At 34.6% G+C, this 13,796-nt stretch overlaps 2 protein-coding genes across 3 annotated transcripts in view; both read left to right on the top strand.

The window, feature by feature from the left end:
* The window catches only part of slc39a14 (solute carrier family 39 member 14), a 28,208-nt gene extending 18,246 nt beyond the window's left edge, over positions 1-9,962 (top strand). Inside the window, exons 4-9 of one of the 2 annotated variants that reach the window (XM_067405486.1) lie at positions 1,688-1,857; positions 4,532-4,654; positions 5,180-5,371; positions 6,837-7,056; positions 7,161-7,345; positions 8,934-9,962. In XM_067405486.1, coding sequence (XP_067261587.1) covers positions 1,688-1,857; positions 4,532-4,654; positions 5,180-5,371; positions 6,837-7,056; positions 7,161-7,345; positions 8,934-9,086 — 1,043 coding nt within the window. In that variant the 3' untranslated portion in view covers positions 9,087-9,962. The remainder of the gene's footprint in view (positions 1-1,687; positions 1,858-4,531; positions 4,655-5,179; positions 5,372-6,836; positions 7,057-7,160; positions 7,346-8,933) is intronic. The other variant, XM_067405487.1, reaches the window with a different exon arrangement.
* A 3,034-nt stretch (positions 9,963-12,996) lies between these two features.
* Positions 12,997-13,796, top strand: part of susd2 (sushi domain containing 2) — a 35,768-nt gene continuing 34,968 nt past the window's right edge. The window contains exons 1-2 of the mRNA XM_067407375.1: positions 12,997-13,239; positions 13,393-13,591. Coding sequence (XP_067263476.1) covers positions 13,161-13,239; positions 13,393-13,591 — 278 coding nt within the window. The 5' untranslated portion in view covers positions 12,997-13,160. The remainder of the gene's footprint in view (positions 13,240-13,392; positions 13,592-13,796) is intronic.

Genomic DNA, 13,796 nt, shown 5'->3' with positions numbered 1-13,796 from the left:
TGATAATTTTGAATTTAAGCCTCTCTTTTTATATATATTAATACTACTCTGATGACTGGCAAAAGCATATTGCGAAAAAAGACCCATTAATAGGCCCAGATTTTACACAGTGGTTTTTTAAATGCCTTTTTAGGGGAACATATTTTTAATAATCACATTGTTTTTTGTAAGGATATTTTATTTTATTGTGTTTTCCTTCTTTTTTTTTTTTTCTTTTTTATTATTCATTTATAGAGTGGATAATTTTATATTTAAGACTCCTTAAGGGCCCTGATAGAATCAGACTATTATTATTTATTTTATTTTATTTTATATTTTATATTTTATATTTTTTATTTTATTTTTATTTTTATTTTATTTAAACTTTGCATTTTGTGTGCATGAAAGTTTAGGAAAATGTCTTGAAATATAAAGGTTAAATTGTCAACAGCTAAGACAGTGTTTGGTGAATGTACCTATAGGTGTGGTTTGGATTTTTGGTTTTAGATTGTCAAGTTGACCTAATGTTCCTCCACCACTTTTTTTGGAGATGATCAATCCCCCCTGCCCTAATTTGCCTCCATTGCTTTTCAAATTGTTCCTCTACTCCATTTATTCACTAGCTCATCGGTTATGGAAATCCCGTCCACATTAAAAGAGCTAATGAAGCGCTGCATGGATGTTTTTTGTTGGTTTGTTGGTGCTGTCATAGCTCAAACAGACCTGCAGATACACCTTGTGCTTGGTGTTGATGGTTCATTGACTGGTCAACATAATTACAAGTGTTTGCAGTTCCTCTGTTGCCTCAGGAAGTTTATGTATGGACTGAGAGGAGGAGGGGAATGTTTAGTTATCCCATCAGGTTTAATGACTTTCAGTGACCTTGTGTCTTAAGGCATCATTTGTTCTGTGATGGTCAACAGGAAGCCACCTCCCCCTACTTCCTCTGTGAATGAAACAATGGATTCTAGAATGTGAACAACATACACTACTGTTCAAAAGTTTGGTGTCAGTAATTTTTTTTTAAAGAAATTAATACTTTTATTCAGCAAGGATGCATTTAATTGATCAAAAGTGAGAGTAAAGACATTTATAATTTTACAAAAGATTTGTTTCGATCCTGAGCTTTTGCACTTTCTAGTTTTTAAAGAGTCATGAAAAATGAAATAATAAAGGCTGAAAATTCAGCGTTGTCATCACAAGAAACATTTTGTTTTAAATTGTAATAACATTTCACAATATTATTTAACTGCATTTTTAATCAAATAAATGCAGCCTTGCTTGGGATAAGAAACTTTTTTTTTTTTTTTTTTTCAAAAACATAAAAAATAAATAGTATTAGGCCCAAACTTTTGAATGGTAGTGTAATAGCATGACTCTGGAATGTTTATGATTTATTACCGTTAATTAATGATATAAATGAACATGAGATCTACTGTAAATGCAGTTTATGAATGAGATTTGCATATTTCCTTCAAATGTAAAACACTCATTGTGGTTCATGAATTGATTTGATACTTCAGTGGCCCACAAAACTCCCTCAGGGAGTAAATCTCACAATTGAGATTATGAATATCAACCTTTCACCTAGTATTAATTATTCTGCTGATTAATTCAAATATTATTTCTTCTTTTCTCCCTTTCTTTTCCACCTCCCTTGTTCTCTCTCTCTCTCTCTCTCTCTCTCTCTTTTTGGTTGGTTGGCCAGTTTGGGGGTATGGTTTCCTGTGTGTGACAGTGATATCTCTGTGTTCACTGGTCGGGGCGAGTGTGGTTCCCTTCATGAGGAAAACCTTTTACAAGCGGTTGCTGCTGTACTTCATAGCCCTGGCCATTGGTACTCTGTACTCCAACGCCCTCTTTCAACTAATCCCAGAGGTAGAGTGGACACGTGTGGGAAACGGGTTTATAGACGTGTGCCACACAACCAGACTCTCTCTAGAGTTCTAGATTTCTAGAAATCAAGATTTTCTAGAAAATGGAAACGTTCTGGTTGAGTCTTTAAATGTTGAGTCTGACATTTAAAGGAATAGTTAGCTCAAAATGAAAACGCTTCATTTACTTGCCCTCATGTTGTTCCAGACTTTCTTCAATGCAAATGAAAATATTTTATGCAACATCAAGATAACTTTATCTCAAGTTCACCTAAAAATCATTGATTATTTTTTTTTCTTTTTCTCTGTATACAAATGATTCATTCTATTTCTGTTTCTTCTGTTCTTTTAAATACATTTGTTAATTTAAAAGTTGTTTTTAATATGTTTAGAATTTTTTAAAAGGTGATTCCGCTCTGTTCTTGCCATGAAAATGTCCTTAGGGCCAGATTTGCTAACAGCTTGCGTCAGCGCAAACCCTCTTTTAGTATTAAAAACTACTGTACTAAAGACATGCAGTGAGAAATTAGCGATGCATAAATCTGATGACAGTTATTTTTGAGGTTGACCTTTAATCATTTTGTGTTTTGGAACAATGTGAGGGTGAGTAACTGATTACAGAATTTTCATTTTCAGGTCAATATTCCTTTTAAACACACATATAAGTTTTCCCAGCCTCAGTGGTTCTTCCCAGCTGGAAGGCTAAAAAATAGGATGAAACTTTGTATTGATTCATACACAGAACACAGACTTCTTTTAAAGTGGTCATGACATGGATTATTTTTTTTTTTTTTATTATTATTGTAACATGTTCCTTGAGGTTTACCTATAATGTTAATATAGTTCTTTACACACACATACAGAAAAAAATATACATTTGTGGAAAAACAGTTCTTCTCAACCCTGATTCTGACCCTCTGTCTGAAATGATCAGTTTTTAAGGAGCAACTCCTTTAAGGCTTGTCAGTAAATGGCCATTGTTATGATTATCTAGTGTTATTGTGTAGGTAGTCTCTCGTAGTGAGACCTTCAGACTGTCGGCTGAAGGTTTAGACTCCATCACAGCTTTCATTGGCAAAGCACCGCCCAAGAGGACATTTGACTGACATGTAAAGCAACCAATCAGTTTGTTTTGTTCCGCATCATGTTTAGGGGTAACAGATAAACAGACGGGTAACATGATAACAGACCGGTGTGCATTTAATAAATTATTCATTCAAGAACATTGTGCAAGTTTACTGTAACAATGGAGCCATGAACTTCACATACTTTCAATAATCCAGCATTTAGTTGATCCGGTTAAGCGCTCATGTCACAGTTGTAAACACAATGGCTTTCTTCTTCCATTAATGGGTTTGGCGTCACAGCGGCTTTGTTTCCAGGTGGCCCATTAAAGAGTGCGACGCGTCTCCAATTACAGCCAATCACAGACATATCTGATGAGTGCATGAACGCAATAGCCAATCAGAGGTGTTTATGAATCCGCTCAACAGCACTCAAAGCGTCACATTTTTAAAATTACAGTACTGACTTGGTATTGAAGCCAGTGCTTTTGACAGTAGTACAATAGTGTCAACACTGTTTTAAACTATGAAAATTGCAGGATGCTTTAATGGTGCAAAGCCCTCTTTTATGTTAAAAGATCAGGCAAATTTGATTTCTCATGTCATGACCTCTTTAAAATCATAGTAATGCCCATTCACTCTACATTTTTGAGGCAATGTGGCATGAAACTGGAGCACAGTTTTTTTTTGTTTTTTTTTTTTTGTTTGTTTTTTGAACTAATTAAATGAATGACCCAGTCTGGTCTAATTTGTTAAAATCACAAGGTGAAAAGCCAAGCAAAAAGGGGGGAATCCATGAGGCATTAGTGAACTACTACACAAAGACCAAGTCTAAAATCAGTCCCATACTCACTCTTCTTGACTGCTAGTAACCAAGTGTGAAATAAATGTGAAGAATACTCTTAGTCTTCTAATTTAGTAAATCATTTCTTGATTGTAACAGTACCATGTTTTAAGATGAAACAGAGTCTTTTTCCCATGTCTAGGAGAGTGATAAGGGGCTTGTATTTGGATTGTTTCCATCCTAAACATATATTATGCCCTTCACTGCACACATTCTGTTTTTAACATATTATTTGCAGCTTATACTACTTAATGTTACACACACACTACAGTTCAAAGGTTTTGGGTTGATTTTTAAGAAGTCTTATATTTGATCAAAAATACAGTTAAAAAAAAAAAAATTTAGATAACTTTTCTTTATGTAAAAAATGTAATTTTTTTTCCTGTGATGGCAAAGCTAAAGCGGCCATTACTTCAGTCTTCAGTGTCACATGATCCTTCAGAAATCATACTAATATGCTGATTTGGTGCTCAAGAAACATTTCTTATCAATATTGAAAAAGTTGTGCTGCTTAATATTCTTGTGGAAACTTTATACTTTTTTATTATTATTATTCTTTGATTAATAGAAAGTTAAAAAGAATGGCTGTCAAAGTAAAAAAAAAAAAAAAGTACTGTCCCCTAACTTTTGAACGGTAGTGCAGTTCAACATTTTACATATAATTTTTATTATAGTAAAAACCATTTTAATGATTTGAGATTTATAACAAACAATAAAATTTGAATAAAATTGTATTTGACATTTTAAAACATGCTTTTTTCTTTATGTAGGCCTTTGGATTCGACCCTATGGAGGATTATTACGTGTCCAAGTCCGCTGTCGTATTTGGAGGATTCTACCTGTTCTTTTTTACAGAGAAAATCCTGAAGATGATTTTAAAGCCAAAGGAAAAGGTGAGAATTTAGACTCTGTACAAGTAAACCATGAAGTGATTGTTTTAGCAAATAGCTTTATCTGACATTGTCATTGTGACATGGGTTCCCAGTGACATCTAAAAAGTATTTAGTTGACAGCACAAGGAGGATGTTATTTTTAGAAAAATATGTTCAAACTCATGAAGTTTTGCATTGAAATGTGTGAACAGAATGTACAGAATGTGCATGTCTGGTTTTAGCTCCTCAAGGCCTCCACTATTTATTTGTAGCATACTTTAGTTTATAAGACAGTGTCATCCAGTTGGATTTTAAAAAGAAACTTAATACTCATTAAAATACATTAAGGGTTTTTATTGTAGTCTATAATGGTTTAGGCAGAGCCAGCAAATCATTTAACATGCATCAAAAGATTTATCATTAAACTCTTTGCTTTTGAGGTTGTGATGGGTTGTAATGCAGCACCATCTAGTGGAGAATTTTCTTTGCAAGCTTATTCACTGTTGTTTCTTGCCCTTTTTGTTATCTAATTCACACTTTTGTTAGGGAGGGCATGGCCACGGCCACAGTCACTTCCCTGCAGAGCGCTATGCCAACTCTAATGGCGACCTAGAGGATGGTGTGATGGAGAAACTGCAGAATGGAGAGGCTGGAGGAGCATCTTTACCCAGAGTGGAAGGAGATGTCAGAGGGGTTGGAGAAGATGACAAAATGCTGAGCACTGGGCAGACAGTACAGGTGAGAAATTAAGCAAACCTTAATCTACTTCAATTGCTTAAATGATATTTTCCAGTGGTATTACAAATCACAAACACAAACACGACAACAAATTTTAATTATACTTTGTACAATTAATTGATTGAGCTTAATTGACTAACAACACCTGTTATGTCTCTTAAAGACCACTTGAAATCCAAATTAACACTATTCAGATGGTATATTAAGGAAGTAGACCTATTATGCTTTTTTACATTTTCAACTTTCTTTAGTGTGTAATGTTGCTGTTTGAGCATGAAAAATGTCTGCAAAGTTACAAAGCACAAAGTTGCCCAAAAGGGAATTATTCTCGGTATCAATGCGCACTGTTTCTGAACTCCCTAAAACACCTAGATTGTAGCCTTGTGTTTTCTTCCAAGAATGTACACATCACAATATTTCTTATTTAAATAATGTGTTTAAACAAGGAATGTGTTTTTTGAACATTCAAGCATGAAAACCTATTCTAGTAGACCCCAAAATCAAGAAAAAAGGCATATTGCCTCTTCAAGATTAAATGTCATGCCTGAATTACTGTAATTATGAATCTCCAACTTGTAAAAACTGTCCAGGTCTTTTTCTAATTTATAATTACTACTCTGAATTTAATGAACACTTGCCTGTACTTTTCTCACTTGATAATGACTAATGGCATCATGTAAAACTAAGCCAACATGGCTGTGGCTTTAACAGCCAAGGTACTTGGTACCACTACACATTTTTATGTCATTTTATTATGTCACTTCTGGTGCATTTTCTAAATAAATCTAATAAATGTGTTTCAAGAGCATATAGAATGAATTAATATAGTGCTTTTGTTGTTATCAACATCAGAGCCAGTCATGTTGTGAGCGTTGCCATAGAAACATTTTTTTCTGTTTCCGAGGATGTGACCAGCATCTCAGTGTTGTTGTCATCTGATAATTACCATAATTTCAGCACAACTTGAAAACTGCATGATTCATCAGCATCAGTGTGTGTGTGTTTTTTTTTATTTTTTTAAACAAATTAAAAAGACTAATTATTTTATTACAAAAGATTTCTGTTTCAGATAAATGCTGTTCTTCTGAACTTCCTATTCATCAAAGAATCCTGAAAAAAATGAATCATTGTTTCCACAAAAATATTAAGCAGGACAACTGTTTTCAACATTGATGATAATAATAATAAATGTTTCTTGAGCACCAAATCAGCATATTAGAATGATTTCTGAACGATCATGGAACAAATTCAGGAATATGTTACATTTTAAAATATATTAAAATAGAAAAGTTATTTCAAATTGTAGTGATTTCATAATATTACAGTTTATACATTTTTTTTTTTTTTATCAAATAAATGCAGTGTTGATGAGTACAAGAGATTTCTTTCAAAAACAAAAAAATATCTACCCAAACTTTTGAACAGAAGTGCATATTGACTTCTTCTGTTTGTGTCCCTGACACAGGACGCTCAGAGTTCAGGTGGTGCTGGAACGGGTGGATGTTATTGGCTGAAGGGCAGGGCATACTCTGACATCGGTACTCTGGCGTGGATGATCACTTTGAGCGACGGTCTCCATAATTTCATAGATGGTTTGGCTATCGGAGCCTCCTTCACTGCTTCTGTGTTCCAGGGCATCAGTACGTCAGTGGCAATTCTGTGTGAGGAGTTTCCACATGAGTTGGGTGGGTAGTACTGCATCTTTTACCCTTTCGTTAATGTGACCAATCAAAAATGGCCATGAAAATGCTGAATGTGTTGTCATGCTCTTCTGCATCTGTGTGTTCAGGTGATTTTGTAATCCTGCTAAACGCTGGCATGAGCATCCAGCAGGCACTGTTCTTTAACTTCCTGTCAGCGTGCTGCTGTTATCTGGGCATGGGCTTCGGCATCCTGGCAGGGAACAACTTCTCTCCTAATTGGATCTTTGCTCTAGCCGGGGGCATGTTCCTCTACATTGCACTGGCTGATATGGTAAGAGACATCATGCTGATCATTTGCTGGCTTTAAATTAGCTGGGTTTTGGGAATGATTTGATTAATTTTATTGATTCCTGAAGGTTTTTATGATTAATGAGGTGTAAAAGAAGTGCTATTGTAAACTAAAATTAAGAAAATTACTCATTTAAATACATGAAATTGTTTGGATGGCATGTTTGTGTGGAAAAATACATTCTACCTGCAGATGGCAATATAGGCCCTGTTTACACATGGTATTAAAGGGTTAGTTCACACAAAAATGAAAATTTTGTCATCATTTACTCACCCTCATGTTGTTCCAAACCCGCAAGACTTTAGTTTATCTTTGGAACACAAATGAAGATCTTTTAATGAAATCTGAGAGCTTTCTGTCCCTCTATTGACAGCTACACAGCTAATACATTGACGCTTTAAAAAGTTCATAATGAGATCGTAAAACTACTGTATTGTTCCTAATATAAGACGATCCTGATTATAAGACAAACCCCCTTTTTCAAGATGTACCTTTTGGGGAAAAAAAGCTTTTTGAAGACTGAACCTTGTATTTTATAAATCTTTATAAAGAAATAAAAAAATAATAATAATAATATTGCATATTTTTCATATTTAAATTGTTGTATTGAAATAATGGTAAATACTGGTAAAATGTACCAATGATCACATTTAAAAGTAAACACTTTTTGGCATACCACAACCTGTTGCCCATCTGAATTATATAATAATTAGGCTATCCATCTCATAGTGAAAACCACGTAGCCTACCAAATTTCATTAACAGAAAAAGTGAAATCTTGTTATTTTGAAACCTGGGTACTATCAAACATCACGTGCAGGGATGTTTGGTCCCTTCAGTGAGGCACCCAAACATGAGTTACGTGGCTCTTAGACAGACTCTAAGCTTTTCATTGACTGTTTGCATTTTTATAACTGTCTTTTTGCGCTTAACATTACAGTCTGTCACATCATATTTCTTGGCACACTTGTTTTACGCTTATTTGGCACCACTTATTGTTGCGGGTGTATTATTGACATAAAAATCTAGACCCTGAATACAAGATGAACCCATTTGTATATCAGATGTATTTCTAAGGAAAAAAAAAGGTCTTATTTTCGGAACAATACGGTAATCGATATGTATTAAGCTTTTCAGTCCAAATTTTCTGAAGAGACATTATTTGAATAACAGATTGAATTTAGGCTTTTATTCACATATAAACATTGATCAGGGAACATAAACAGAAACTCAACCGAGCCTGCTTGAAGCACGAGAACAAACCTCATTGGTTTTTTCTGAAGCTCAAACGTGCTGCGTAACATAAGAATGAACCTCATGAGCTTCTGTTTACCACAACTGATGTGTGAGTTGATGAATGTTTATTTGTGAATATAAAGCGATAATGTCTCTTCAGAAAATTTGGACTAATCTGGTAGCATATAAGCAGTTTAATTTCCAGTCTTACTCGATAACCTTGAAAACAGAGAATGCCATTACCCATATGGTTATCCCAAAATTGATTCTGCTGAGTTTTATAATGTGTCTTACAATCCATGTGTCTCTATATTTTCCTTTGTCCATCTCTGCAGTTTCCAGAGATGAACGAGGTGAGTCGTGAAGAAGAGGAGGCCGGAGGAAGTGGCTCTCTGGTCACTTTCGCCATCCAAAACGCAGGACTGCTCACAGGGTTTGCTATCATGCTTCTACTCACCATGTACTCTGGACAGATACAGCTTGGATAGCAGAGGACTTAAATACAAACTCTGACCCTGAGGGACTAACTCAGCACCTGGACTTAAACCTGAGACCTACTGGGACCTCCAGACTTAAATATGAGCCAGCTGTGCTGGCTTGTTTTAAAACGTTTGCCCAGCTGGACTAGGTCATGATGACATAAATTGAAATCTTATGGGCTCAAACCCTGGACTGTTTGAATGAAGCTAGAATTGACTGACTTGGGAATTTTGCTTTAAATTCATCCAAAACCCAGACCTATGGATGGATGCTTTACCATTCATCTAGTTTAGGCCTTCTCTTGTTCTTTTGTCTCAAAGCTTTAGGACACAATGTCCCTGTACTGAGTGGGTTCCAGTACCCTAACATATTTTTGTATTGATTTCTGTGTTCTAATGTTAATTTTTTTCAACAAAAAGTCTCTTTCTTTTGGAGACAGAGCACGTTTGTATTCCTGACCATGATGATTAGAGTGTTGTCCACTGACTGACGTGTAACGGATGGGATAAAACTTGACTCATTTTAATGACATTTGGTCAAATGCAGGTTGTTTCTGATGCTTCAAACCAAATGGTTTTGTTTATTCAGTAGAAAAAACAACGAAAAAATAAAAATGCTTAGGGAAAAAGATATATAGATAGATACTGCATAGACTAGTTAGCTGGCACTCATAATTCTACTGAACTGAACATGATGTAGGTCACTTTAATCAAAGGTTACTCTGCATTGTTGCATAAGTAGCTTTTAGTTTAAATACAAAGCAGTGTCTGTTCACAAATTTATCTGTACTTAGTTTCTCTCCTCAACGTCATTCCATAATAGTAAGCAAAAAGCTTGAATACTAAGGATTCGTTTGTTATTGATGATTTTTTTTTTTTTTTTTTTTACTACTTTAAGAAAAAAGCAGAGACCAAGTTTCTTCGAGAGAAATCTCCTCCAACTTTTCTTTCCATTTATATGACCAGAATAATTGGTGCGCATTTTTATTGTACCCTCCTCTCATTTGCATAACCTTGTATATTAATTGACAGACTTCAGTTTATAATTGCTCTCAATTTATGACAATGTTGGTTATTGTTATTTATTAGATAATAAATAATCTTTAATAATATTTTCCACATCTTTTCATTTAAATTTGAATGCAGTACTCTTCGTATTTTAAGAAATAAGTAGGAAATGCAAGCAAAATGTGTGCATAAAGGTGGTGTCGTAGTGACTCTACAATAATACGATCATTCCTTATCCTAACTTTTCCTGGTCGAACCTTACGATACGGTCCCATTGGTTAACTTTAGTTAACTACATTAGTAAACTAACAATGAAAAATGATTCTAAATCATATATTAATCTTAGTTCATGTTCATTTCAGCATTTACTAATATATTATTAAAATCAAACGTATCTGCTAATATTATTTAATGTACTTGAGCTAACATTATCTAACAATGAACAGTTGTATTTGTGTTAACTAAATTATTTAAACTAAATTAAATAAACGCTGTCATAATAATAAATGTATTAGTCATTGTTAGTTAATGCATTAACCAAAGTTAACAAATGTAACCTTATTGTACAGTGTTACACTTTTCCTTTATATACTGTATCGCTCTACAGTACATTACTTGGAGCTCTTTGCTAATTTAGCATGTAGACTGACAGGACCCACTTGAACACATTTTGAATACCATTTAAAGCTGAAGTATGTCATTTCTGTGGCGCTAGTTTATTCAAAAGTTATTGCAAAATCCTGACTGTTTGTTTGGATAGGTTCACACAAATGACTTATAACTTTGTTTCTGCATATCAAGATGGGATTTTAGTATTAAAAAAGACACTTCAGCTTTAAAATGGCTTGAATTTTAGAAATTAATTAGGACTGTACTTATACATATGGTCTTATGATACAGATATGTTATATTTCTATGCAGCAAAATACTATTTAAATAGAACAAACTATGAGATTCAGTAATTGATCTTGCGCTTCAGATCAACCTTTGCTCACAATACAGTAGATCCCCGGTTCTGACTTTTGTCTTCCAGATAAAATGTATTCTTCCATTGCTTATAATAATATTTATAATATTCTGCATAAGAATTGAACCCGACAGCCCAGTATGCTGTTTAGCAAACAGCTACACGAACATTCTGTTCATTGTTTGAAATGTCATTTTAGAACTGAACGTGAAGCACATGGTCAACAGATCTGAGTATAACTTTTTTTCACAGTTGTAATTGCATATTCTGTGCATTTAGACTATCAGCGTTACTTTTCTATAATGCCCCTTTGTCTCTTAAGTGTATGTAGAAGTTGCGTTCTTTGTGTGCAAGTTAGTTGAAACCATTATTTCAGCTGGCGTCTTATTGCTATGCATTGACGTCCTCTGAAGTGAGTTTATGCCTTAAAGTGAGGAGGAAGTCTCAACGCCATCATTCAGTGGGAAAAGTTTTAAGTTTTTGTACCTAGTTTTAAATTCAGTGATATTTTGTAGTGTAGAATGTGTGTGAATGTTTGTGATTTTGCTATTGATTTATGTATTTTGTCATCAGTAATTGTATTTAACTGATAAGAGGGAAGCTGCTCTTTAAATTTTGTTGCTGTAAGAGAGTATGTGAGCAAATCAGCATCTCATTGTTTTATTTTCGTAGTGGATGGTGGAGGCCAGTGTACCTGGCTATGATGAAGGCATTATGTTAATTACTGTAAACATCTCAAGTGTTTTGTGACTCATACTTGTGCAACATGTGAAATCTGATTGCTGGTAACTTTTTTTTTTTTTTTTGTTCTTTTGAAATATTAAGCCATGGGTTTTAAGTTCATGTTTTGTGCAATGGAAAAAAAACACACAAAAAAAAAAACATGATCCAAAACTGAAAAGTGTTGTTTCTCCTTCATTTGTATTGACTCTCCATTTTAAATAGCTGTGAGGCTAATTAATTAAGTGAATTATGATACTTTGACTATACAAATCGTTTATAGTTAAATTGATGACAAGTTTTATGCGCAACTTGAATTATTGATAATGCAGCTACGTATAAATATTCTTACCTCTTATTAATATGCTTATTAATTTGAGTTTGAGATGGACCTCAGTAATGCATCTAGTGAAGTTCTCTTCATCAGGTTTGTGCTTTGAAACATTCTTCGATGCTTGTTTATCTATAAATATTGCTGAAAATAACGTTCGCTCAAGTCGGAAGGTGTTTTTTTTTTTTCAGCTGCGTTCGTGAAATACTCTCACTCTTTGTGGCTTACATTAAAGACACTTTATGTGTCCTTAGGTTGCATTTAAACTTTTAAAACCATCAGTTATGTCTTCGTTTTCTTTCATATGGTTGTGGTATTTGTCCTCAAAGCTTTTATCTCACATGCAGAAGCGTGTTTGTTTACCCTCACAATATGACAAGCCGTCGAGCTCTTCAGTGGATAAAATACCCTTCAGAATAGAGTTAAGTAGTTTTTAATATTACAAACTTAATTTGAATATTGCTCCGACATTTCGTCAACTCAAGGATGATAGTAATATCCCCTGACTTCTGTGTGAATCATAATTCAGAGGGAGTCGCTTTACTGACACTGTGAATCATGTCAGGAGTCGACTGATGCGAAGGAAGATTATTTTATTCAAATAAATAAATATTTATTTATTTACTTGCTTGCTTGTTTGCAAGGACTTTAATTTTGAAGCTTTATTTTGGGGTATTCCCGTTATCGTCACATCTCACACACTCCAAACTGGTGTGTGTGCCAAGTCAGAAAGTTGCACGAGGACAAGTTCAAAACTTTATAATGCCATTACAAGTGCAATGATAATGCATCGCACAGATAGCAGCATTACAAGACATTGATATGCACATTTATTTTGCCAGGAGTTTCATTTATTGCCTTTTCCTTACAAGCTGTGCTGCAGCGAGTCCTTGACTGTTAAACTGTTACAAGGTACGTTTAGAGAGAGAGAGAGAGAGAGAGAGAGAGAGAGACCTTTGTCACAATGTCATGACTGAAAACCCCACATGTGTTTTAGTATGCATACGACGCCTTAAGCTGGTATTCAAAACATCTCTGGTTATTCCAGCCAGAAACAATGTTGTGCAAATATAAGGACAAAATTCATCTCTGTATGATCATAGTGCTGTTTCTTCAGCTGTTATCCAGGACTGCAGGTAAGATCTTCAAACATGTACTGGAGTAATAATCAAGTGTTGTGGTTCTATTGTTGGGCTTTTACAGAAACCCTATTCTGTCTTCTTGAGAAAGCAATTCAATGATAGATTTGTGGAGCAATTTCAGCAATGTATCTTTGCTTGCTTTCACAGCACAGTCATGTGCCAAAAGTTGTGGTGAGAAGTTTACCACATGCTCCTGTCATGCAACATGTGAATCTCTGAAGGACTGCTGTGCAGATTATAAACAGTTTTGCCTTGACATTGAACCACACTCGGGGTCTTTGCTGGGAGGAACAGACTTTAAAATCCTCAATGTTACATTTGAGCAGAACATTAACCTGACTTGCAGGTAAGAGAGCCACAAACCTTGCTGGTCCCCACTGACTTTCATGAAAAAAAAACAAAAAAACAATGGAAGTCAATGGGGATCAGAAACTGTTTGGTTACCAATATTCCTCATAATATCTTCTTTTAATTTCCACAGTGCGAAAATGATGACAGAGTTTGTATTATTGGGTGAACTATCCCTTTAAGAATCCTGGGCTCTGTGTTAT

This window comes from Chanodichthys erythropterus, chromosome 13 (assembly GCF_024489055.1).
Source record: "Chanodichthys erythropterus isolate Z2021 chromosome 13, ASM2448905v1, whole genome shotgun sequence".
Lineage (NCBI taxonomy): Eukaryota > Metazoa > Chordata > Actinopteri > Cypriniformes > Xenocyprididae > Chanodichthys > Chanodichthys erythropterus.
This window is presented reverse-complemented; position numbering and strand designations above follow the sequence as displayed.